We start from the raw sequence: 24,792 nt of genomic DNA on the forward strand, positions 1-24,792 counted from the left end.
ACCTATAATTCTATTACATCACTGTGGTTATATATGGTTATATGATTTAGCAAGCGATGCTTTTGTCCATAAAAAACAGTGAACAGCTTTAAAATGTTGGTCAGACTACATAAAGGAAATTAACTTCAGAAACAATGTCAATGTCCAGTGATCAAAAATGGAATGGAAATATATAAATACCATAATATACAAACCAAAATCTCATAAGAACCACTGAAAGTTGTAGGCCTATGCTGGAACGGAGAGCACTGAGCAACTCATTCCACTACCGAGGAGGAACCTGAGGAAAAATTTTGAATTTGACCTAGCGTTTATGGCTGGAGTGGACTCCGTCGGTGTGAACTGTGAAACTAGTCTATGGAATGTTGAAATTACATGCACTTATTTCGCTATTTCGCACACAGAATACAAGTATTTCTAATATCTTTATCTCCCTTTAACGATTCGACATATAATCATTTTTATCGAAATGCATCTTTACAAAAATATGAATGCGTGGTTAGCAAATATCGCGATATTAGACAATTTGCATCCTTTGGATTCTCCGAGACTTCCCGTGAATTTTTTGAACAATCCAATGGGTGAATGCTTTTGCTCGAACGGGCCAATCAGAGAGCTTTGTCCCGCGAATTTAAAGGTCTGTAGCATCTTACTGCCACACATCAAATTTTTTTCCAGACAGAGAAGGTAAGTGAAGTTACGGTCCTTGAGCATATACATATTTAATGTGTGGTGAATTGGTTTTTAGCATGTTTTTGCTATTTGTCTTGATTGATTTTCAACTTTAAAACAACGTTCTTTTAAGTATTGTAAGCTCTTTCGTTACACTTTGCTGCCTGGCTTTAGGTATTTGTCTTGACAGCTTCTGGCAGCGCGTTAACGTATCGGAGAGCATGTGGAATGTCATGTTAGCTAGCTAATATTGCTACTTTTAAAAATGATTTGTTTGCCTATCTTTTCAACTTCATTTACCAAGCTAACGTCTGTGCTTTTCATTTGTTAGTGAACAGGTCTACCTCAAACTCCACAACTAGCAAAAATGTCGGCTAACAGCGAGAACACGACTGAACGTCTGAACAAGTTCAAAAACAAGGGAAAGGATGCAACTGTACGTTGGCGTCAATCGACCAGAGTGTACTTTTATTGATCATAAGCTGACCAAATTGTAAGTTAATGTGAAGTTAACTTTAATCCACCCTCGTGTTGTATGCAGGAAATGAGGCGCAGGAGAATTGAAACAAATTTTGAGCTGCGCAAGGCAAAGAAAGACGATCAGATTTTCAAAAGAAGAAATGTCAGCACTTTCCCCGACGAGGCCACCTCTCCACTACAAGAGAAAACTCAGAATTGCCAGGTAAGAGTGTGATTAATTTTAAAATAGTAGGTAGTGGGTAGTATCCTGTTTGGATTCATGTTTGTACTGAAGTTGATGCACATTAATTAATTTGCAATGCCATGTACTGTACAGGCGAGTCAGCAGTGGACAGTTGAGCAAATTGTGGAGGGTCTGAGCAATAATGACATGGAATCTCAGTTGCAGGCCACTCAGGCTGCAAGGTAGGGTGATCAATGAAATACTAAAATTTAAGATCTCAGCAAATGGTAATTGTAAACCTTCTGTGTAACCCTCCTTGAATCTTGAATGTTTCTACTCTTATCAACACAGGAAGTTGCTGTCGAGAGAGAGGCACCCTCCAATTGACCAGATCATTAGCTCTGGTCTGATTCCCAAATTTGTGTCCTTCTTGGGCATTGCTGACAGTCCCCCAATCCAGTTTGAGGCAGCCTGGGCACTCACCAACATTGCCTCTGGAACATCTGATCAGACCCGTGCTGTGGTAGAATCTGGAGCCATACCTGCATTTGTGAACCTAATCACATCCCCTCACCCCCACATCAGTGAGCAAGCAGTTTGGGCTCTGGGAAATATTGCAGGTATGTTTCAAGGACTAACCTCTTGTGGTCTTTCTGTTTAGTAGTAGTTAAATAATTCCATTTAGTTAACATGTCCCTTTTTTAATTTATTTTAGGTGATGGTTCTTCATACAGAGATATGGTCATCAAGCACGGAGCAGTGGCCCCATTGCTTAGTCTGTTGGCTGTCCCTGAGCTGACTGTTTTCTCTGTAAGTGAATGTTCCTTGCTGGACTGAAAGTGTTATCAGGACCTATACATGGCTGTGTGGGGTCTTTCATATTTCTGTTTGAAAGATGCCATTCTGGCCAAGTTCAGACATGTCTTCCAATTGTTTTTTTTTTTCGCCACTAGATGGTGTAGTTGCACACATTGTCTACTTGGTCTCCATGATCATTTTTGAACTCCTTCATTTACAGTCTGGTTACCTGAGGAACGTGACGTGGACCCTGTCCAACCTGTGCCGTAATAAGAACCCAGCGCCACCTCTGGCTGCGGTGCAGCAGCTGCTGCCCACGATTGTCCGCTTGCTTCATCACGATGACAAGGAGGTGCTGGCAGACACCTGCTGGGCCGTGTCCTACCTGACTGATGGGCCCAATGAACGGATCGAGGTGGTGGTACAGACTGGCCTGGTGCCTCGCCTGGTGCAGCTGCTCGGCTGTGGAGAGCTGTCTGTTGTGGTATGAATGACTGATATAATCCCTTTTAGTGATCATTTACATGTATTCATCAAGCAGACAGTTGTTCAAAGTGACTTACAAGTTAATTATATTACAAGGGATTACATTGTCCCTGCAGCAACTTGGGGTTAAGTGCCTTGCTCAAGGGCACGGTGGCAACAGTAGAAGCTGGGAATTGAACCCACAACGTTCAGGCTATGGCACGCTACTACACTACCACTGCCCCAAATCGTGGGATTTACCTTTTTGTCTGGCAGGAAATTACTTGCATATGGGTCATTGTTCAGTAATTGAATAATGTTACAAAAACTTTTAAGTGTTTTTACTGCTTTACATGGTCTACAGGGCTTAATGGTTTTTAAACACTGTGCCTGAATTGAGTCGTGGGCTGAACCATTTAAGATTTAATATGGGCAATTAGATATGATGGCTTTAGAAATGTCTAATTTCAGAACACATTCTCCTTGCTTTTTAAGTCAGTATTTGGTAGACTGGAGTGGACATGGTTGAATTTGAAGTGTCTTTAATCAAATTGACCTTGGTGGTGGGGTTCAAGATTTTGCAAGGTATCCAAACGGTGTCTTGTTTGACTGGGTACATATGTTCTGAAAAAAAAAAAAACTTAACCACTGCTCCTCCTCTGTCCCCTACAGACTCCAGCTCTGCGCACTGTTGGAAACATTGTGACTGGGACGGATGAGCAGACCCAGGCTGTGCTGAATGCTGGCATTCTGGGTTTGTTCCCTGTCCTGTTGCGCCACCCCAAGAACAACATCCAGAAAGAGGCTGCCTGGACACTGTCCAACATCACCGCTGGCAAAGACTGCCAGATTCAGGACGTCATTGATTCAGGGCTGGTGCCTTACCTGGTGGATGTCCTCAGAAAGGTGGGTACCCTAGTTTTGCATAAAAGGATTAACAATTTCTTAGTTAGTTACTGTGTTGATTTTAAGTTATTGTATTGATTGTATTGCCTTTATTTCACCTCAGGGTGACTACAAGACTCAGAAGGAGGCTGTCTGGGCTGTGACCAATCTGACCAGCGGAGGCACTGTAAACCAAGTTGTGTACCTTGTTCAAGCCGATGTGCTGGAACCTCTGCTGAACCTGCTTTCCACCAAAGACAGTAAAACGATCCTGGTTATCCTTGATGCCATCACCAACATCTTCCTGGTATGCAATTTGTAATGTCAGAATTCTTAATCTGGTGACTTTAAAGCTGTCTGATGTTTTGCAGAATTTTAATATGATCTATTAAATTGGACTGGTCTTTGAGATGACTTTGGTGTTCCTAGTAGCAGAACTGGAGCTTTGTCTTTCTTCCAACAGGCAGGTGAGAAAATCAATGAGACGGAGAAACTCTGCCTGATGATTGAGGAATGTGGTGGCCTGGACAAAATTGAGGCCCTACAGTCTCATGAAAATGAGCTGGTCTACAAGGCTGCCCTCAACCTCATTGATAAATATTTCTCAGGAGAGGTATGTTTGCATCTGCTTGTGTTTCCAGTTTTCTTACATGCTTCAGGCCCTACCAATGTTACTAATTGATTTCTGTCTGTCTATTTTTTCCATATAGGAGGAAGAGGATCAGAGTGTTGCCCCAGAGACTACAACAGACGGTTATGCATTCCAGATCAGTGAAAACCAAAGCGCGTTCAGCTTTTGAATGGTTGTTTTGTCTTCTATCTCCATTCTCCATTCTATCCTGTAACTGTTTGTCCCTTTATTTGTGTGATTATGTCTCAACCTGTGGGTAGAAGTGTATATAATCTGTAAAGTTGAATGTATCGGTTCTGTAAATAAAGTTTGTGGTATTGCTTACATTGTTGGATTCATAATTTAAAATGAACCACCTTTTACAGTAATTTAAAACGAGCATAAATGTGGTAAGACGCTTGCAAAGGGCAGGAATAATTATGTGCAAGGCCACTTTCAAAAATCTCTTGTGATTAACTTGTCTGATGATGTCACCAACATCAGCCTTCCCTTCCCTGCCTCCCTAAACTGTCTGCATATGTTGGCTCGCCTCAGGAGAGCTGCGTACTAGACCACCACTAGTCAAGTTCGAGGTAGCTCCGCAAAATAAGGCTGGACTTGAGCCCGTTCCCGAGGATGATAAAGTTCTTTATCACTGTGCTATTAATCGGATTTGTCTAGAGACGCTAATTGAAGTGTATTTTTGCAAATGGTGTTTGCCGTCTGCTATTCTTACTGTTCAAATGCTGTTTATGTGACCACTTGGAGGCTAATTTAACTAGCTAACGATGGCAGCGGTATGGACATCCGGGCCACAGCACCGTGATTCTATTATTGTCGGTTTACTGTGATCCCATCAAAACCGTTAACGTTATAACAAATATTTTACCACATTTTACGAGTCCTGGTCAAGAGGTGAAGTGAGAGGAAATGTCTAATCAAGGAGCGAGGAGAAATGGACCAGTGAAGTTGCGTTTAACAGGTAAGAGTTCTATATTGACGATAGCTTGCTAATGTTAGCGGTAGTTATCTAGCTAACGTTAACGTTACTCATTTCTAAATGTTGGCTAGCTAACACTGCAGAGCATTATAATTTACGATTTTACAATTGAATACCAGTATGTAGTGAGTATTGTTGCTGCTGTGTGAGGGCACACTTCTGCCACGGACTGCGATGCATAAGTCACTCGTTTTGGAAAGCATCCACTGCAGCGGAGCAAGCCAAACCCTTCGATAACACTAGACACTTGATAGTGATTGCTAGCATGCAATTAGCTCGGACCGAAACCGCCCCTTGCCTTAATCTAGAGAGCTAACATTAGCTAGTAAACTTGGCTAATAATACTATAACGAGTTTGCTCCTTGCATAATTTCGTGCTCTTAACCGTTACTTCTTACCGATATCAGCTGTTAACAAACTGATGTCTGTTAAATTAAACGGGGTGAGAATGGATTAACAGGGCAGGTAGTGTAACAGTGCAACCATAACGTTAGGCTATGCTGCTTGCCAGTTCACATTAGTTTACAAGGCTCGTTGACAATCTTAGCACAAGGTTTGAAGTTGCCCTGGTGGAGCGGTGCCTTGCTAGCGCGAGGAGCATGCCTGCAAACCACTTCATGTACACTGGGATTTAAAAATGCACTACAGTAGTTCATCAGATGCACCAAAGGCAATACCTAAGTAAAATACACACGTTAAGCGTTAAACCAAATACGAAAGATTACACACGTTGTGCGAAAGAGTGGTTAATCCAGCTGTGATGGATTTGTGGGACATAAACTAGCAGTCATGCTAACTAATGGCTGTCATGTTTATGAGATGCAGCTCTTAATAACAGTAATCCATCGTAGCACTGGGAATTCACCTTTTTTGGTATTTAGTTTGAATATCATTGAAATACGTAACGTCTGACGTATCGGGGATTTCTAACGCTAACGTTACCTTCGCATGTTAACGTTGTGACACTTGTGTGTTAAACATCGGACAGCCGACGTTGTCAGTTGTCGCTCATCTGCACGACATTCTCGTTATCGATTCTAAATATGTGTGTCCTAAATAGAACTCTGTAAGATCATAGACAGTGCGGCAACACACATAAGTAATTACTGACTGCCAGGTGAAAGTGCATAACTGCATCTGTAATCAGACAGTGAAATAACGTCAGAACCATGCTCCTTGAAATTAATGTAGCCTACATTGTCTGGGTCAACCCTCACTGTGATCACACTAACTAACCAATAGGTCAGACCCGTAGATTCTTTTATAATTGTATTCATTTTACTGTGTCGGCATCAAGGGACTCCGTACTCAGTCACTATTTTAGATCACCAACCAGACTCAAAACGCTTTGGTGTAGTTTTAAGGCACTGTCAATATACTGCCTAATGGGGATTAGCAACATTAAAGTACCTTGGTGTGACAGGTCTTTGTGGTTTGCTCCAGGAGCCCTCCCCCTCAGTATTATTGACATTTTGTATGAAAGTGCAAACGGTCCCCTTTCAGTGAGGCTTGAATGAAGTGATCTCAAAACTTGATAAGCCTCAAGAACTGACAGTTCAGTGTTAATGCAGAAATTCTTCTTAGTAAAAGTTGTTTTTGCCCATAACAAACTTCTAGCCTAATAGTGGACGACTCTTGTGATGGTCATTTGAAATGTCATTTCCACTCTTGGGAGGCTGGAATAAGGAATCTGAGGTTTACCATTTCTGCATTCAGAGGAGGACCCTCGTGGCCCATGTCTGGAAATCACTGCTTGGTTTGCACCATTTCAACAATAACTGCTCACCAAATGCAACAGGACATTGTTTTGACTGGCAGTGAAAAGAGGAAGATAACTTCCCATGTCTGAAAAAGGAACAAGGCTTGAGCAGATTACTGCTGGGTGATACCACAGCCTTTGAGAACTTCAGATATAATATACAGGTGTTGGCACTGTAGGAAGAAGATGAGTGAATATGTGAGCTTTCTGCCTCAAATCTTGGTCATCTAGAACACGACAGCCACTACACTATGGCAGCATGCTCGCATGGCTTCTCATATTATCAGGTTCACAGATGCTACCCAACTCTATCTGTCATTTCTGCCTGGTGACCCCACGGTCTTGGTGTGAATCTCGGATTGCTTCTCAGATACATCCACATAGATGACGAAATGCCTGAAAATATTGAACTGCTGGTCTTCCCAGCCAAACAAATCATACCAAACCACACAACATCCTAATTGCCTCTTAGTCTCTCACCCCCACCAAGGTTGTGAGAAACTTGGGTGTCATGATTGGTGACCAGCTAACCTCCTCTGACCACATTGCCCCTGTCCCCTTTTTACGCCGCTTTGCACTGTTAAAATAAGAAAATTAGTTCATGGCTCATACTTAACTAAATATGCCACTCAACCCTTGGTACATGGCAGGCCATTCTCTCTCCTTGACGGACCTCCCGGCTTGCACGGTGAAACTTTTACAGATGGTCTAGAAGGCAGCAGTGCGTCTGGTTTTCAGCCAGCCAAAAAGGCACATGTTACCCTGCTGCTGACTGAGTTCCACTGGCTACTTAGCCCACATCACATTGCTTGCCTATGAAATAATTTGTGGCTGTTAATTCGGGCGTTGCATCCTAGTATTTAAGGTCTCCTATTGCGCTGTCTATCTGTAATGTTTTATGTCAGTACTTAACGCCTCTTTCTATTTTAAGATGCTGATCTGGTGCATGTTTTTATTTCTACTTGCGCGAGAGCATAATTTTTTTCTGCTCTACAAGTCTGTCTACTCTCTGCCTCATATTGATTTGTTTTCTCCTTTGGTAAAACTGTGTGAGGTGTTCTATCGATCGAGAGTACTGGAAGAACATTTTCAGAAAGGGTACTTGAAAATGGCTCATCCAGTTGAAATCATGTCTAAGCCAGACTCATGCTTCTCTTTTCATCTCTTCTCACCTTTTTGCCTCATTAATATGGCGTTAGCCCTTCCTTTTGAAGACAGGTTATATGGTTACATTGATTAGTGGTAGGTAGCATTCAGCTGAGAAGTGCTTAAGCTGCAGTAACATTGGGAAACGATCCAGAACTTTGCCATATTCAGTGAAGACATTAGACGGAACTTTTTTGAAGCTAAAATGATATGGACTGAAATGGTAGGTGAACTTTGTCACCTTTTTCACACACAGTACTTTTCTGCCTACACTGAAACACTCTCTTTAACCAGATGTCACAGGCGTACGCCAGCCCTCAAACAGGAAAAACATGGGCAGCCAGCTGCTAAAACTAACACTGTAGCCTGAGCCTTGGCCTCCAACAACACAGTCCAGGATTCTGTTATGCTCTACAGCTGATCTCCCTCCAATTATGTAACATAGAGACAGTTCTGATGGTGGAAAAACATATACATGATTCTCATGCACTCTCAAAATGTGTTGTTTTTTTAAAGCACTGACAAGTATTCTCTTTAAGTGATGAACTCAGTAGTAGTATCATTGAAGACTAGGGTACCCGACAAGTTAGTTTTGGTAGTGTGTGTGGTTTGACCTCTGAGCTGTTCGGCATGAGCTGTTCTCTCCTCTGTTAAATCCTTTGGGTTTTCATATCGGAGTCTGTGGGATTTCCTAAGAGATCTCACTTTTCACCTGGGAAATAGCCTTCCACAGTCAACCAGAGGTTCCGACTCTTAAACCTCTTGCACCTTTTCTTCTATGTTGCCTGCATGGACAACCATGACAGAGTTTTGGTTTTGTACTTGTACGTGTGGAAAGAAATCCATTTTTCTTTTTGAATTTCCAGCTCTAGTTTATTGACTTAGTCTTTATGACATGATTCTATGTCTAACCCATTCACCTCCGGAGACAGCCCCGGACACAACTGGCATATTGTAGGAGATCTGTGGTTAGCTTTGATCAGGATTAACTGAAGTTGCCTTTCACATAATCGGTCTGTCTCCTGAGTGCCATGTGGGCATGGAAGTGATTTTGGAATCATGTGGGTGTCCAGACAGCATCAAGTCTTTAACACATCTGTGATTAAGCCCATGTGTGGGCCTGCTGGAACTGTAGGCTTGCCTTCCAAAACTGAGCTGATGCCTTTCTAACAGGTTTGTCATATCGCCCTCTAAAGAGGGAGACAGCCAGCCTCTACAGCAAAGGACGGGGAGGTGCCTTGACTGCAGGTCATTTTTTTGTGGTCTCTGTTGAAGACCTTCAGTAACATACATACCTAGCATCTCTATTCCAATTAACACATTAGTTTCTTGTCAGTTGATCCAACTCTGTTGGAAAGCGAACGCTATTGCAGGGCTAGTTATGCTTCCAAATGTGCACTGTCTGTTACGACACTGGGACTCGGGATGTAGGTCAGACTCAGAGTACGGCCCTTGTGCAGACACATCCCAAAGCTCATCTGACAGGTGACGTCTGAGTCTCCAGAGGGCTGTGCTAGGCTAGCTGCCCAGGCTGGTCAGTGCCATTTGGAAAACCCACAAGCCCAACTCCCTCTCTCACACCGAGAAGAAGGTTTACTTTGGTTAGCAGACCTTACAATGGAATATTTTACGACTGTACAACATACTGAACTGAACAGTCAGTGCAGGAGGTGCTGCTGCCCTGAGGGTCTGCTGTGTTGCACAGTAGCCCTTCATGTATGCCCTGCTCGGGAGTTTACAGGCTAATGTACCAAAAGCCAGTAAATCACACCTGTGTCCCTGGACACTCACATCTCCAATGGTTGTATAAAGCACCAGATGTCATCTTTGAATGCAAATTCATGCTAATTGGATCTAATTGAATCTAAGAAGTGGTCTCCGCTGCACTTCATCATTTATCTCCCCTGGTCATGCAGTTCAAAAGAATCGTTTATGAATCCCGTGATCTCAGGTGCATGTCGGCTGTGCCCGAGGGTCAGGTGGAAGTGCTGACCCACCGCACAACCAGGCAGACGTCCAGCCCTCCTCAGCCTGCGAGTGTTTAGTCTGACCTCGACAGAGCAGACCTCGCTTCCCTTCCCCCTTCTCCTTCTCCTGGGGCCGGGCCTGCGCGACGACAGGGCTCTTATTATCCTCTTCCCTCACCTCTGCGCTGCACAGCTTTACATTCTTCCACCCTCGCCGGTTCAGACAGAGTTTACTCGAGGAACTGAAAGGGCCTCATGTCAAACTTGTATCAGAGGAAAAGCCTCAGGTTAGTAGTATGCATTTTGCTCCAACCTGTTCTTCTAACAGGAGCTCAGCTTCACCACTTCCAAATCCAAATCCAAACAGACTGTGTTTGTGTAGTGTGTGTGTGTATAGTGTATTCATCACATTAAACAAGAATGCAGTAGCTGTTGTGGAGAGCATCTGCATCAATTTAGTCAGTGTGTAGAAACATGTGTCAGATGTATTTATGTCGACATGTAACTGTACATCTACCAAAATTAAATCTCCCAAACGGCCAAACATGATCACATTGAAGCATTTAACCTTTCGTCCATACTGTCTTTAACCAGACAGCCTCCTGGAACCCAGAATGAACAAGGAGGTTTATGTTGAATGTTGAATGTTGAATTATGTTATGTATAACTTTTGCTAACTTTATTCTGCTCAACTGTTTCAGTTCTTTCTGAATTCAGAATGAATTCATTTGAACCAAAAACATAACCATTGACACAATTTCTACTGAAGTCCCGCCAGTGTTCACAGGCTTCCTTAAAAGGAGACATGTCTGTGATTAAGACAAATAAAACAAATAGTCTGACCTAGATCTACTTCAAGGCCAGATTCTAGATTGAATGATGTGATTTTCCAAGATAGTATACGCATAGTTGTTTCTCTATGTTCGTGTTTGGTTAGACCGCTTTTGCCTCAGCCTAATCTGGCCACTTGTCTATTCACCTGGGAATAACGTATTTCTAGGATGATCTCTGATCATAACTGTTGTGGGACAGGGAAGAAGTTGTTCACGTTGCCACATCCAACATAATTCTAAATATCTACACATTTTTAATCACACTGTTAGAATGTACAAGAGACAAAATCAGTAGTTAAGCAGAAGTTCTGATTGTGTCAGAAGGTTCAGGCTCTCCCGAAAAATAAATGGATTTATCCCAAAAGACACAATAGTATATCAGTGATTTAATGAATCAAAAGTTTCTTAATGGCAAACTTGGATTTACATGAACCACATCTTGTGACTATTTTGACAAAATGATTAGGAAATTGCAAAAATGCACTACCACCGTCTCACCTTACTTTCATTTTCATTCAAGGTTTAAAAAAAAAAGATGAAGCCTACTCTTTGATTTTTTTTAACTAGCTGATCATTCCCATGTTTTATGATGTCAGGCTGTTAAGCTGTCACAGGAGGGTTGCATAAGGCCTGCTAGGAAATCCATTCAGCAGGAATGACGTGCTCTTCCTCAGAGGGGAAAGAGTTTGTTCTGATGGACTCTCACTGGCAGCACAAACCCCTCCAAATCTGTTCAGCAGATTGGTGAACTTCCCAGACCTTCCACCACAACTCACTCCATTGCATCACATTGCCGCGAGGAGCCAAGGAGCACAGGCAACAGTGGCGCAGTCAGAAGCGGCTGTCCTGGGCCAGGGCCTGTTCTTGCAGCATAGTAGCACACTGATCTTGGAGCCATTAAGGAGTCTGTCCTCTGTTCTCCTGGGTAGTACTTCTCTTCATAGCTTCTAGCTTTCTGTCAATAGTATTGAGAACACATGAACGCAACCCCCCCTTTACAAAGCTAATGACAGAACGATTGTTCTATCTTGCTTTAAAATTGTGTTGCTGATTCATCTCAATTGACATATGATGGAGCTTCATATCACTTTCCATATCACTTTTGTCTGGTCATTGTTTTGAGTGTTAAACAAAATGTGTTTCCATGTCAACAGACAGATCGCAAACTGACTGAACGGGTTCTCACATTAGTGTTCACTGCTTTGTGACGACCCAAGTTAATCATTTCCTTTTTGTTTTCAAGTTCCACTGACATACTCGGTGTCTGAGATTAAGCTGCTGGTCCCCAAGCTGTCTGTGTCGAGACACAAAGTATGTTTATTGAAACCGCTTTTTTTTTTCTGAAGAGAGCTGGAACATCGGCATGCCTTTAGGGATGTCCCTTGTTTGTTGACCTCTAAGAGAAGTTTCGTGGGACAGTCTGGCCATCTTGGTGCAAGGGTGACAGGAAGGGTGGCCCTGGAACTCACTCTCAGCTGTGTTTGTGTGATGGAGCCAGAGATCACCACATGGGCCTCAGTCTTTCTCAGCCTGTTGTTGTTTTTTTTATTTTTTAAATCCGACTCTCAATCAAATCCCCCTTCCCCCGTCAATATCAATATCAATATCAATATCAAGTTTATTTGTATAGCACGATTTACAGACGGCTGAGCCGCACCAAAGTGCTTCACAGTAAAGTGCAAAAATGCAGAGAGTAAGTAAAACTCTAGTTATGCGAGAGAGTGAAGATATTCTGCGGCTGAATTAAGAACACGGCTTCGTGTTGCCTGAAAGATCAGCGGAATCATGTCCAGCTCTCAGACTGATATCCTCTTAAGTAGGACATGAGATGACTTTGATGCTTGTTTTGCTGTCTCTGCCCTGTGTGCTTTTAGCCGAATCTTTAAATCTTTGTTTACAGAGACCACGAAGATTTTCTTGGCATCTGCCCCACTGATCATTCAACACAGTGGATGTCCTCATCTGGAACTGGATTTACTTTAGCTTTGCAGATGTCCTCGAGCTTGTCCAGATCAAGGCTTGATCAGAGTTGTTATATTGAAGACTGCCCTCAGGGATGTGTTAGTCTATCCTTGGTACTTCATAAATAAACATGAATAACCCATTAGGGGTCTTCATACCTTAGGAGCCTAGTGATCTATTGCCCCCTGTCCTTCAGTCCTACCCCTGACCGCCAACTAGACCTCTGTCATCACATTCATTGTGATTCATGGTTAATGAAGGCACCAGGTCTGCGAAGGTCTTGATCAAGCCGACATTCATTAGGCCTGTGTCATTGAGCTCTGTTGTGTGACTCAGTAGTATCCTGTCTTTGGTCCAGCCAGTCACCCCCTTCCCCCTGCCATGCTGTCTGAACCAAGGTTGCATTGTTGCTTTGTCATTGTGACGTCGCCGCAGACTCGTTTGTCCCTCAAGCGTATTTGTCCTGACACGGGCCCCAGATTAGGATCTGTCTCGCTCCCAGACGGGGGAGATGGGTGAACAGTCTGCTGTCCTACGGAACAGAGATCTTTGGCTCTGATGGAGACACGGAAAAAAAAAGAAGAGCAGGAAGCACCAGAATAGATATGTGGTTCTTAGTCCTGTGGATCTTATATATCTTTCTTTCTTCCTTTCTGCTTCTTTTTCCTACTCTCTCCTCCATCTCCGTGTCGGAGAAACCGGGCCAGGTCAGGGAGGAGAGGAGTGGAGTGGAGTGAAATGGAAGAGGAAGCCCTTTGTTTATGGAAGAATAATGTAGCAAATGAGAGTGTGCAGCGTTGGCACTAGGCTCACGGTGGGCGCCACTGAAGACAGGGGTCGGGGGGGTATCGGCCTACTGGAAGTGTAAAGGGGCTTCGGTTCCCAGTCGAGGGATTCATGGACCAGCGAACACCAGAGCACAGAGGATTGAGGACATCTAAGTGACGCCCCACCATGTTTATTTTAGCTGCCGAACGTATTAGCTCAACACCAAAGCTGGGAATGTTTTTACAGCAGAGAGGGCTCTTCAGTTTCTCCTCTCCTCTCGGTTTCTCACTCCCCCACATCCTCTGTTGTGCTCACTGTTATGTGCGACGGCTAACCACATGCCCTCTTTTCCCCCGGAGCTCTCTGAACCCCCAGTATTCCCATAATTGCACTCAACTGTTTCCCAGACATTCTGTGCTCGGTGTGAACAAGTCTTGGGTGTTTTTTTTTAGTTTTTTTTTTAAATATGTGATTACAGAGTCTTCATCCGGATGGATGTGGAGAAATGGAATTGGTCAGTTGAATTGTGTTTTTTTTTAATAGCCCAGTTTGTTTCCTCGAGCTATGCTTGTGGTCCAGTTACAATGTCATGATCCTTCAGCCTGAATATGTTTGCTTATCATGACCAACATACACTTTAGGTGAATAATCAACTGAGTCATAGTTTTTGGCTTGTCACTGATTACAAGTTTATCAAACAATCTTGAGGGGGCAGCTAAAAATGTTTTTAACACTCTTGTGTCATATCAGGTTGGTATCTGTGTGGAGTTTGTTGAAATCTCCACTGCCATTGGGACCCATATCGTGTGAGAAGCAGACCTACAAGCCTAGGTGGCTCACTGGGGCCTCTGTAGTCCCTGATGTTCCTCAGCTGCCACGCCTGCTGAATGAGAAATACTCATCAGCAACAGAAAACACACACTCTTGCTCTCGCTCTCTCTCTCTCTTTCTCTTTCTCTCCCTCCATATCCATTGTTCACTCTCTCTCTCTCTGGCCCCTTCTCCCCACTTTATCCTGTTACCGTTACCACGGTCACTATGGAGACGGGGGACATTCGCACACATGAGCAGAGGCGTCAGCCCTGTACGTGATGGTTTCGCTTGTTTGTCTGTCTGTAACCTTTTGGGGAAGATAGGAGAGGTAGAGAGAAACATCTGCAGAGAAAGAGATCAACAGCCTCAGTCAGGCTTGTTTTCTAACAGCTCACCCTCTCTGTCTCAGGCTGGAGTTGGTTCAAAGGGTATCAAACAGCATGAAGTATACAGCCCTCTGAATACCCAGCACAGTGAAAAAATCTGTAGAAATAAGTGGTTCTTGACTTTAACATTTTTTTTAAAATGAAGAATGAGGCCACCTGCTGTACAGGTATACAAGTCTCTTTAGTCTGCCAAACTCTTGACGGTTTCGGGGCACTCTGTCATATGTCTTCCACACAGAACCATTTCTCAGGGCTACTGACCCTTTGGGAGTCCTAACAGTGATTTATCTTATAGGTATGGCAGACCACACAGCATAATTGGTCGTCGTGTGTCTTTAAAAAGACTGGACAACATGCTCGTGGGTCCCTTATTTATGTTCTGTTGTACCCTGAGCAACATTGGCGCTGGTGCCTCTAACAGCCCCTGTGGCCCAGCAAGCAGCAGGCCCTGTGAGTCCCAGCCTAATTTCCTGTCCAGTCATAGTGGGCTGGGTGGGGTTTCTGCTGGGTGGCAAACGGCAGCGACTACTTTAAAAACTAGGTGGATTTAGCAACGTGGGTGTTTTTTTCTACAGTTCTTGCTTTCTTGCTTTCTCCTTTTAGCCAGAGAGACAGTTCCAGAGCAAGCCATTGTATGGGTGAGATTTCCCTCGTCTTGAGTGTTCTTGTTATACGGGAACATTAGACTTCTTCATCCCTGCAAGAGTATAATTGGTGTGATTGATTATTGATTATGATTATTTAAAATCCCCATATTTTCCTATACGAAAGTTCGCAAGGTACCTGATCTCCTTATATGGGCAAAAATGGCAGCTTTTTTTTTATGTTCACTTGCCACACAAGCGCTTTTGGACAGAGAGAGGAGAGAGTCCATTCAAGTAATGAGGGAACCTGTTCATTGTGACAGGGGGGCACAGCACAGCACAGTATACTGGAAAGCACTGCAAGATTGATACTCCCTCTCTCAGGAAAGCCTCATGTTATCAAGTGCCATTTTCCAATAAAGCCCATCACTCAACAGTCTTCTCAAAAGCACTCAGTGTGTGTGTGTGTGTGTGTGTGTGTGTGTGTGTGTGTGTGTGTGTGTGTGTGTGTGTGTGTGTGTGTGTGTGTGTGTGTGTGTGTGTGTGTGTGTGTGTGTGTGTGTGTGTGTGTGTGTGTGTGTGTGTGTGTGTGTGTGTGAGAGAGAGAGAGAAAGAGAAAGAGAAAGAGAGAGTATGTGTGCATTTGTAGCCTGGCTAGGACACCACTTAACTGTAATACCATTAAATGGAGGTCGAGAAATGATTGCACTGCAGACTGATATATTGCTTTAATGTGATCCCTCTCGACCACCAGCCATACTGATTCATCAGATTGGATGATTGGTTTGAGGTCCATGGCTGCATTCACAGTGTGAATCAGTTCCCTCATATTACGCTAATGCTGAACATGCAGTTAATGATGAACAGATTATAAACAAGAGGCCATAACTACAGAGGGTGGTTGCTATCTTGGGGTTTAAGCTTTCAGTTTCGATCGTAATTAACTCAGTATCTTCTTCAATATCTTGTCATACAGGCAACCCTATTACTGAAGTGACATTTCCGATCACTGATTTGTATGTAAAAAAAAATGGTTGTCTGTGTCTGGCAAGAAACCTTCATCTTACCTTCGAAATGTTTCAACTGTGCGTAGTGCAGACACTGAACTGTGCCCATTTGATTTCTCTAGGAGTAGGAGTCTTACAGCAGCAGACATACAATAGATGCCCTTCAGCAGTTATACTATTACAACAGATTGGTAGAGCGATGTCATAGGGTTACACCATGTTTGCAATGAAACAAAGCTCCATTAAAAGTGTTTATAGACGCATGCCATTACCCAACCATCACTCTGTCCCTTTGTGGTTGAGTCTTGCATCTACCGTTTTCATGTACACTCGGCTCTACGTGATATATTTTTAGTCTTTTTTTTCGGGGCTTGGCAGCTTTTATAGACGGGCTATTTCGGGAGGTGTTGTGAAAGCCTGCTGTGTAATGTGGAATTCTCCTGCGCTCATTATGTGGGCTGTTTGGTAGCCTCCTTTTGATTTCCGCTTCTGTCTGAGACGACACGGCCTTGAGCTCTGCCCTGGTCCTCCGAGACGCCTCAGAAAACACCGTCAAACACACAAACTTCAGAATGATATTCAAACCCAGAGAGTGATGCGTGTGTGTCGCTAGCGCGAGATGAAAGCGAGCCGCGTGGCGTTGCTCCTCTCTGGGGCGTGTGTGTGGAGCGCGCAGGGCCACTGAGAATTCATTAGCGTTCCAGAAAGAGCTTGTCACACTCCTCCTCCCTCTGACAAGGCTGCCGCAGCAACACATCTACGCACTTTCTTATATGACAGGAAACACTCCGCACCAATGGCTATAAAAAAAAAGACATGGATAGCGCGGCGTCAGGCACTAGCATTCTGAAGAAATGAAGCCAAAATTGGTCAGCCATATTGGCAAAATTGCAGCCAGTCTGGGCTGTTTGGAGCCAGAGCATGTGTTGTAAACAGCAAATCAGTCAAATCTGACAGTTGATCAGAATTGACCATATTTGGTAAAAATTAAAAACTCATCCATTTTTCTTATTTCTGGTGACTTCACTTTTTTTGACTGAGCTTACGATACTGTCCGTGGTTTTTACCATCACTGCTCTTCAACCCTCCTACTACTCCTCCTGTCCTCCACACTCGGTATACGAGTCGGTATACACAGCACCAGAGTGGCAGGAGTGGGCTGTGGCCCCTCGAGGACCTGCTGAGGACCTACTAAGGTGCCCTATCCAGAATCATCCCACCCTCCCTCTCATTATCGTATGTGCTGGTTGTGGGTAGTGCACACTGGTGGCTGCCCTTTACAACCCCCCCACCAGTAGGCTGTGCATGCTGAGAGCTCTCTGTGGATTGCTGTCCTGCCGTGATGCTCTGCAGCTGTGGGGGTCTGGCCAGCGGATGTGAGGTGCCCTCTCTCTCCCAAGCCCCTGCAGGGCCAGTTTAGTCCTCTGCAGCGTTGAGGAGGATCAGAGCTGGCAGAGGAGACTCCACAATTTTGGGAGATCACAGACAGCATTCCAGGTTCCCTTAAGAACTCTTGTATGTGGCTGGTCCTTTTTACTTTGATGACGTAGGTCACTTTAAACGGAGTCTGTACAGATTTCCTTTTGATTTATCATCTCCCTCGCTTCATCTCGTGCCATTCACTATGTCATCACATCAGCCTCGTTGTGTTATAAAGGGCACCACACCAAAACTCCACCTGTTTCTACCCCATCTCCCTCTCACTGCCCCTGCCCCTCTCTCTCTCTCTCTCTCTCTCTCTCTCTCTCTCTCTAGCTGCCTGTAATGAATGAATGAAAGAGCCCTCAGCTGCACAGAGTGTGGTGTTCTCCCCTCTCAGAGGCCTGTGGTGTGTGTGTGTGTGTGTGTGTGTGTGTGTGTGTGTGTGTGTGTGTGTGTGTGTGTGTGTGTGTGTGTGTGTGTGTGTGTGTGTGTGTGTGTGTGTGTGTGTGTGTGTGTGTGTGTGTGTGTGTGTGTGTGTGTGTGTGTGTGTGTGTGTGTGTGTGTACATGTACGTGTGTGTACATGTACGTGTGTGTGTGTGTGTGAGTATCGTGACTGGCATGCTGAAAGAACGCTAGGCAAAGAGAGAGGAGAGATGCATACCAGATGTTTGAGTAATGAGGTGGGTTTCACTGGAACGTAACACATTCCCAGGGATGTTTGCAGAAAGAAATTCTTCCCTGTCTGCAGAGCGAGCATGTTCTCACTCCCTCACCCGCCACCTCTCCCACCATCCCCCATACAGATCTGAGATTAAGCCTGGTCTAGTCTTTCCTTCCTCCTCAGAGTAGCTGTACTGGTGTCCTTATCAAATCTGTCACGCGTTGGATATATGCACACTCGTACCATATGAAGTTCACACACACACATACACACACACACACGCACACACACACACACAGATTCATCACACGCATGCACAAATTTAAGCTGAAGCACAGACACACACAGGCCCAATCTCCTTGACAGCTGTTTATTTGACCGACGCATTAGTCAAAAAATCCCATCAAAGCCGCAAATGGTGGAAAGCGGCGACAGAACTGGGCACTTCTATAAAGCTGTGGAATATTGTGGAATTTAAGACAACAAGGCCTAGTTTATTATGTTTTCTATTAGCTGGTGATTGAAGCAAATTGAAGTTGAAACCATAGAACATTGTGATTTCTTTGTTGTTTTTGCACTCACCATTCTGTAACATGCCATGTCCTGTAAAAGGAGATTTGCTGCGGTGGATAGCTAAGTGGAAGTGGCAATTTGTTATTGATTACAGATTTGTTTTTCAGTGTGACCATGTCACGGATTTCATATGAAAGGGACCGCGTGTGCGCACACACACACACACACACACACGCACACACGCACAGAGTCCAGCACATCACAACTGCAGTGCAGTGATCCAGCACTCCTCGTCCTCCCCTGGCTGCCAGTGTGTCAGTTCAGATGCTTCTCTCTGCTCAAACACAGACACATTACTGCTGAGGCCCAGGCTTAGCATCAGGGTTGACAAGGAGTGGACAGTGAGTTCACAACGAGCTGTTGGCCTTTTTCCCCTTCCTCGTTTGATCTCATTCTCATTCCTGTCCTCTGCCTCCCACTCTCTTCCCTTCCCCCCACCCTCGTCTCACTCTCTCTTTCCTTCATCCCCATCTCACACACACACACACACACACACGCACACACGCACACACGCACACACGCACACACACACAGACACACACACACACACACACCGGTTCGTCTCCTGTCTGTTTGTGTTAACAAAGTAAAGTCTGAATCTCACCTCATTTCACACACACAACTGTTTCTCCCGTTTGACACCTCTCCTCACAAGCAGAAACACACTTGCACACTGTACTGCAGTTTCCTTCTAAATTAAACACAACCTCTGCTGCTTGTAAAAAGACCCAACAAGTCTGGTTTTAAGATCTCTATATCTCACCAGCCTCTCTCTCTCTCTCTCTCTCTCTCTCTCTCTCTCTCTCTCTCTCTCTCTCTCTCCACACTCTCCACTGAAGAGTGCTAGAATTGTTGAATTTGAGAGTCTTTAGACTTCAGGGGTGATCACCCAAGAGTAGACCACGATGTGCTGGATTATGTTCAAGTAGTCATAAGCCAGATGCCCGTTAAATACAAGTGTTTCTAACAGTAACATGTGCGTGCTCACGTCACACACACACACACACACACACACACACACACACACACACACACACACACACACACACACACACACACACACACACACACACACACACACACACATACACGTACACAACTTAAGCACTCCTGAGTTAAGCATGTCAGTCCATGTTTCTTTTTTCCTAACCAGACAGGTTACAAGAGCCTCAGGGCTTTGGTAGTGTAAACTTCCTAATGCATGTGTGTGTTCTGTTTAAAAGCCGGGGTAAACACCACTAGTATGATCCAAGATTGTGGAGAACCGGCTTCCGGTCTTTTAGTCGCGTCTTAAAGTGAGACAGTAGTGTTTAAATTGTGCTAAATCATATTGGAGCGTGCCACCAGGACCTCCGGCAGTCATCACTGATCTCTTCCTCCTCCTCCTCCCTCTCTGTCTGCAGTGCTCTGCGCGAAGAACCTGGCCAAGAAAGACTTCTTCCGTAAGTATCTAACCCAGTGCAGCTCAGCTCTATTTCGGTAGGCTGCCACAGATCCTCTGCTCTCGGCTTTGAAGTGTGCCTAGAGAGATAACAGTCCCCCACGAGAGGGGAGAAATGTGGGTCAGTTGGAGTCGATTAAAAAAAAAAATGCCACTGCCTGCCAGACCTGCTTTCTTTTCTTTCTTTTTTTCTCCTTTTTCCTACTGTGTCTGTCTAGATGTTTGGCTGCTGCTTGCTGTCAGTTCTTCATGTTTCTTAATGTATCTCCCTCTATCTATCTATCCATCTATCCCTCTATCTATCTATCTATCTCTCTTTCTGTCTTTGTAGCAGTGTGTTTTATGTTTCTGTTCTTGACATACATGTTACATGCATGTTATATTCTCTCCACTCTCCATTTCTCTGTTATTACATAGCTCTTATTTCCCCGCCTTACAACAAGAAAAGTGATTTGCGATGTGACCAAAAACTGAATAGTCTACACATAGTATAATGTTGGTTGTTAGTGTTGGTGAAAGATATATCTAGGTTTTCAAGTGTACATGTATTCTGTTTTACACTGGTACTCTCTCTCTCTCTGTGTGGACTGCAGGACTCCCGGATCCCTTTGCCAAGGTGGTGGTGGACGGCTCGGGACAGTGTCACTCGACAGACACCGTCAGGAACACGCTTGACCCCAAGTGGAATCAGCACTATGACCTGTGAGTCCTCAGTCGCGGCTCCCCCGCCTGTGGCCAAGCTGTTAACACAACGGGGGGCTCCGAGCCAGACACCGGCGCTGCGGTCAGGTCAAATCCCATCCCATTCCGCGCTCACTGAAATACATTATTCACAGCTCAGTCAAATATACCAAAATGCAGATACTTTCTTCATGATTGAATAGGGAAGGAAGGCAGATGGGGGGGGGGGCTCATTTGTATGAAAGAAAAGCCCAGCCGATGGTGAGCCTCCTCGGGGGATGCCACCACAGTGTTGAAGTGTCTACTTGTCTGTCAGTCTTTTCACAGAAATGCTTTGAATATAGAAGCGGCCCGTTTTCGGCATGTGCAGTCTTTCCTCGTATTTCACGTGCCGGCAAAGGCATGTACACACTCGCATTCTGGCGCTACACGTGAGCGCACATGCACACACACACACACACACACACACACACACACACACTCGCACACTCGCCCTCACCCAGAAAGGAAGCTCCTGTCCTGTTTGCTGTTTGGTTGCCTGGACTACCTTTCCCCTCCGTCTCAAACATGGCTGTTTAATGAGCGGCTGGCCGGCTGGGTCACATGTCCTGTGTGCTAACACACCCGCCTCGCTCACAGCCGCTGCCTCGGGGTCAGTCTTTAGCGCACTGGAAGTGTTTAACCGTCCTGCAGGTTCTGGTAGCAAGATGAGTGCTGGTGCTAGACTAGCCAACCCAGGCAAGGAAACAATGCCTGTAGGAGGCTTTAGAGGGAAAAACAATTGATTGGTAGACATGGCCAACTGTATGGGTATCTCTATGGAGCCTGAGAAGGTTCTAGGAGCGGATAGGTTGCAGGTGGTTTCCCTCTCAGTCAGCGGAGAGTTGAGTGTGTGGTGCAGAGTATGCTTCATACTGCCAAACTGACACTTTAACACACTGCTTAAAAAAGCAATCTCATAAAATGCAAGCACAATTTAACTTAACCAGTTATGCAAGACAGCACACATTACAAAGGACGCGTTTCCAGAAGACCCAAGTCCTGAACATGTCTGGATTGTGACATGGCAATATGTTACTAGTTACTTCTGCTTGTGTTGTATCTATTCATATTTCCCTGAATTGCATTGCTTTGAGCTTGTTTGACCACAATACTGTACAGTGTGTGTGTGTGTGTGTGTGTGTGTGTGTGTGTGTGTGTGTGTGTGTGTGTGTGTGTGCGCGTGCGCTCGTGCTCCATGGGTGTCAGTCATGGCCTGGTGACGGGTTCTTTGCGTGGTGACCTTTGCTCCCTCCTTCAGTTGCAGGAAATGGTTGGCATGCCGCGACTGACAGATGGCAGTCCCCAAGGCTGCCACCTCTCCTGCCACCCAGGAACAGTGACGAAATCACAGCTCTCACTCTCTCACACTTGGCAATACTATACACACTTGTGAGCGCGCGCACACGCACACACGCACACACGCACACACGCACACACGCACACACACTCTCTCTCTCTGCAAAGATATTCCCAGTGGCATGTAAAGTAAATGGAGATTTCCGGTCTGCATTGACGCGCTAGAGCTTTCAACTATGCGGAGGGGCCATCATTCATGGCCTGAAGTATTGATAGAAAGGGTGGGAAAGGGCGTCTAGATTCAACAGAGTGTGATGTCAAAAGTAGAACAAATGAATAAATATGAGGGGAAAAGATATCTGAATAAATATGGGGAGGTGGGGTAGCATTTCTCACACTTATCAATGTTTGCACAGCACTTTTCATTTCGAATTGGTTGAATAAAGAAAGATTTGTCTTACCCCTCTCTTGTGTACCCCCCCCCCCCTCTCTCTCTCTCTCTGGCATGAGTGCCCGTTTCATTCCGGCTGGGCAGTCATGCCCGCCTCGGGAGCAGGTGGGGTTTGTGTGTGCCCTCGGGTGCAGCTGCTCGGCCCATCTAAAGGAAGCCAGGCTCCAGCTCGTGCCCTCGCCCATGCCAAGCAGGGCTGTGTGGGAGACCATTCAGTCCCCAGGGCACACACACACACACACACACACTCCCCCCATTAACCTGAGCGCCTCACCCCCAACATTGGGCTCTCAGAGGGAGGTCTTGTTAGGCAAGGCAGCCCCATTGTCTGGGAGCTCTGATTTTGGCCGTCGCCAAATATGTCAGATGAAGCTTTTTTTTTTTTTTTTTTGTCTATCAAGAGTTGCTTTGAATGGAACAATCCCCATCCTGAGCTTTCTTTTTTAAGTAAGTTAATATGAACTGTCTCTCTGCACATGCGGGACCCAGGCTTTTTTGGCTTCCAGTTTAGAGTCTGTGTTTTTAAAAACCTTCATGATAGAGCCTTTGTTAGAAAGTCCCCCAGCAGGCAGATGATACTGCTGATTATACTAGCTGCAGACACATGCACACACACACAACCACACACACACACACACACACACACACACACACACACACACACACACACCCTTGAGCTAAGAGCACAGTGATTAATGATCCACAGAATTACAGCTCAAACATTGAAGGCCAGAAAGGTTCACATTCACAGACTGTGTGTGTGTGCGTGTGTGTTGTGTTGTGTGTGTGTGTGTCTCTGTGTTGGTGCCTCCTTACAGGGGCTGCATTGTAATGACCAATGCAGACTAGACCCGAGGTCTTTTTGATGTGGTCTGAAGTTTGGAGCCGGAAAATGAGTCACAAGATTAATTGTGCCATGTACATGTAAATCCACTGGATGACTCTCTCTCTCTCTCTCTCTCCCTCGCTTTCTCACTCTTTCTTTCTCACTCTCTTTTTCCTGCGCTTTTTCTCTTTCTTTTTTTGTCTTTGTCTCTGTATCTGCCGCTCTCTTCTTCCTTTCGTCTTGCTCAGATACATCGGGAAGGCGGACTCCATCACCATCAGTCTCTGGAACCACAAGAAAATCCATAAGAAGCAAGGCGCTGGGTTTCTGGGCTGTGTACGACTGCTGTCCAACTCCATCAACCGCCTCAAAGACACTGGCTGTAAGACGCCCTTGGTTCTGTGTGTGTGTGTGTGTGTGTGTGAGTCTGTCTGTGTGTGAAGTTAAATGTGAGTGTGCATTGTATTGCAGATGCTAAACACTTTCCCTCTGTAGCCCACTGCTTTGCGTAAACCCCACTTGCAGGTGTGTTTATGCTGTTATGTGGGGGTCATTGTAGGGCTGTGTGTGTGTGTGTGTGTGTGTGTGTGTGTGTGTGTGTGTGCGCGCGTGCGTCTCGGTCTCGGTCTGGCCGTCCCTGCTCTGGTTCGCTCAGCTGGATGTCACGCTCGGCCTCTGCTCGTCACTCTCTGTCAGGTCGGACTCGTCAGCCCCCACACCCCCTCCGGGAGCTGACGCTCATCCAGGCTGGAGTCATTTTAGCACCAGTCCGAGCGCCACAGTCGGACGGACGGGCTGACCCTTCTTCGCTATTTCTGCATGTGGCGAACCCGACATAGTTGTTTGTGTGTGTGTGTGTGTGTGTGTTTTGTTTTGTTTTGTTTGTTTATTTTTTTGTTTCCTCTCCAGAGGAATCAAGAGGAATTTTAATGGGACTCCAGAGTTAGCATGAGTTTCTACATGTCTGTCTTTGTTTGTGGATTGCTTGGTGGAATGCTTTTCAATGTTTCATTTGTAGTGGTTGTCTGCCTGATTTGTTTGTGTGTGCGTATGTGCTTGCAGGCGTGTGTGTGTGTGTGTGTGTGTGTGTGTGTGTGTG

The 24,792-nt window shown here is 45.1% G+C and overlaps 2 protein-coding genes across 3 annotated transcripts in view; both read left to right on the plus strand.

The window, feature by feature from the left end:
* Positions 1-667: 667 nt before the first annotated feature.
* On the plus strand, positions 668-4,418 carry kpna2 (karyopherin alpha 2 (RAG cohort 1, importin alpha 1)). The gene is made up of 11 exons (XM_062532102.1): positions 668-687; positions 1,004-1,108; positions 1,214-1,354; positions 1,469-1,557; positions 1,667-1,935; positions 2,031-2,125; positions 2,334-2,597; positions 3,251-3,484; positions 3,588-3,770; positions 3,927-4,076; positions 4,174-4,418. Exons 2-11 carry the CDS (start codon positions 1,040-1,042, stop codon positions 4,261-4,263), a joined length of 1,584 nt encoding a protein of 527 aa, XP_062388086.1. The 5' UTR covers positions 668-687; positions 1,004-1,039; the 3' UTR covers positions 4,264-4,418.
* A 102-nt stretch (positions 4,419-4,520) lies between these two features.
* The window catches only part of smurf2 (SMAD specific E3 ubiquitin protein ligase 2), a 38,712-nt gene continuing 18,440 nt past the window's right edge, over positions 4,521-24,792 (plus strand). The window contains exons 1-4 of one of the 2 annotated variants that reach the window (XM_062532103.1): positions 4,521-5,055; positions 20,360-20,398; positions 20,991-21,099; positions 23,942-24,075. In XM_062532103.1, the coding sequence (XP_062388087.1) occupies positions 5,004-5,055; positions 20,360-20,398; positions 20,991-21,099; positions 23,942-24,075 (334 nt within the window). In that variant the 5' untranslated portion in view covers positions 4,521-5,003. The remainder of the gene's footprint in view (positions 5,056-20,359; positions 20,399-20,990; positions 21,100-23,941; positions 24,076-24,792) is intronic. The other variant, XM_062532104.1, reaches the window with a different exon arrangement.

The sequence above is a fragment of the Sardina pilchardus genome, chromosome 3 (assembly GCF_963854185.1).
Source record: "Sardina pilchardus chromosome 3, fSarPil1.1, whole genome shotgun sequence".
NCBI classification, from domain to species: Eukaryota; Metazoa; Chordata; class Actinopteri; order Clupeiformes; family Clupeidae; genus Sardina; species Sardina pilchardus.

Coding starts and splice junctions, on each gene's coding strand:
- kpna2 (XM_062532102.1), top strand. CDS start 1,040: ATGTCGGCTAACAGCGAGAACACGACTGAACGTCTGAACAAGTTCAAA. Junction 1,558..1,666: donor CAGGCCACTCAGGCTGCAAG/GTAGGGTGATCA, acceptor TTATCAACACAG/GAAGTTGCTGTCGAGAGAGA. Junction 1,936..2,030: donor GGCTCTGGGAAATATTGCAG/GTATGTTTCAAG, acceptor AATTTATTTTAG/GTGATGGTTCTTCATACAGA.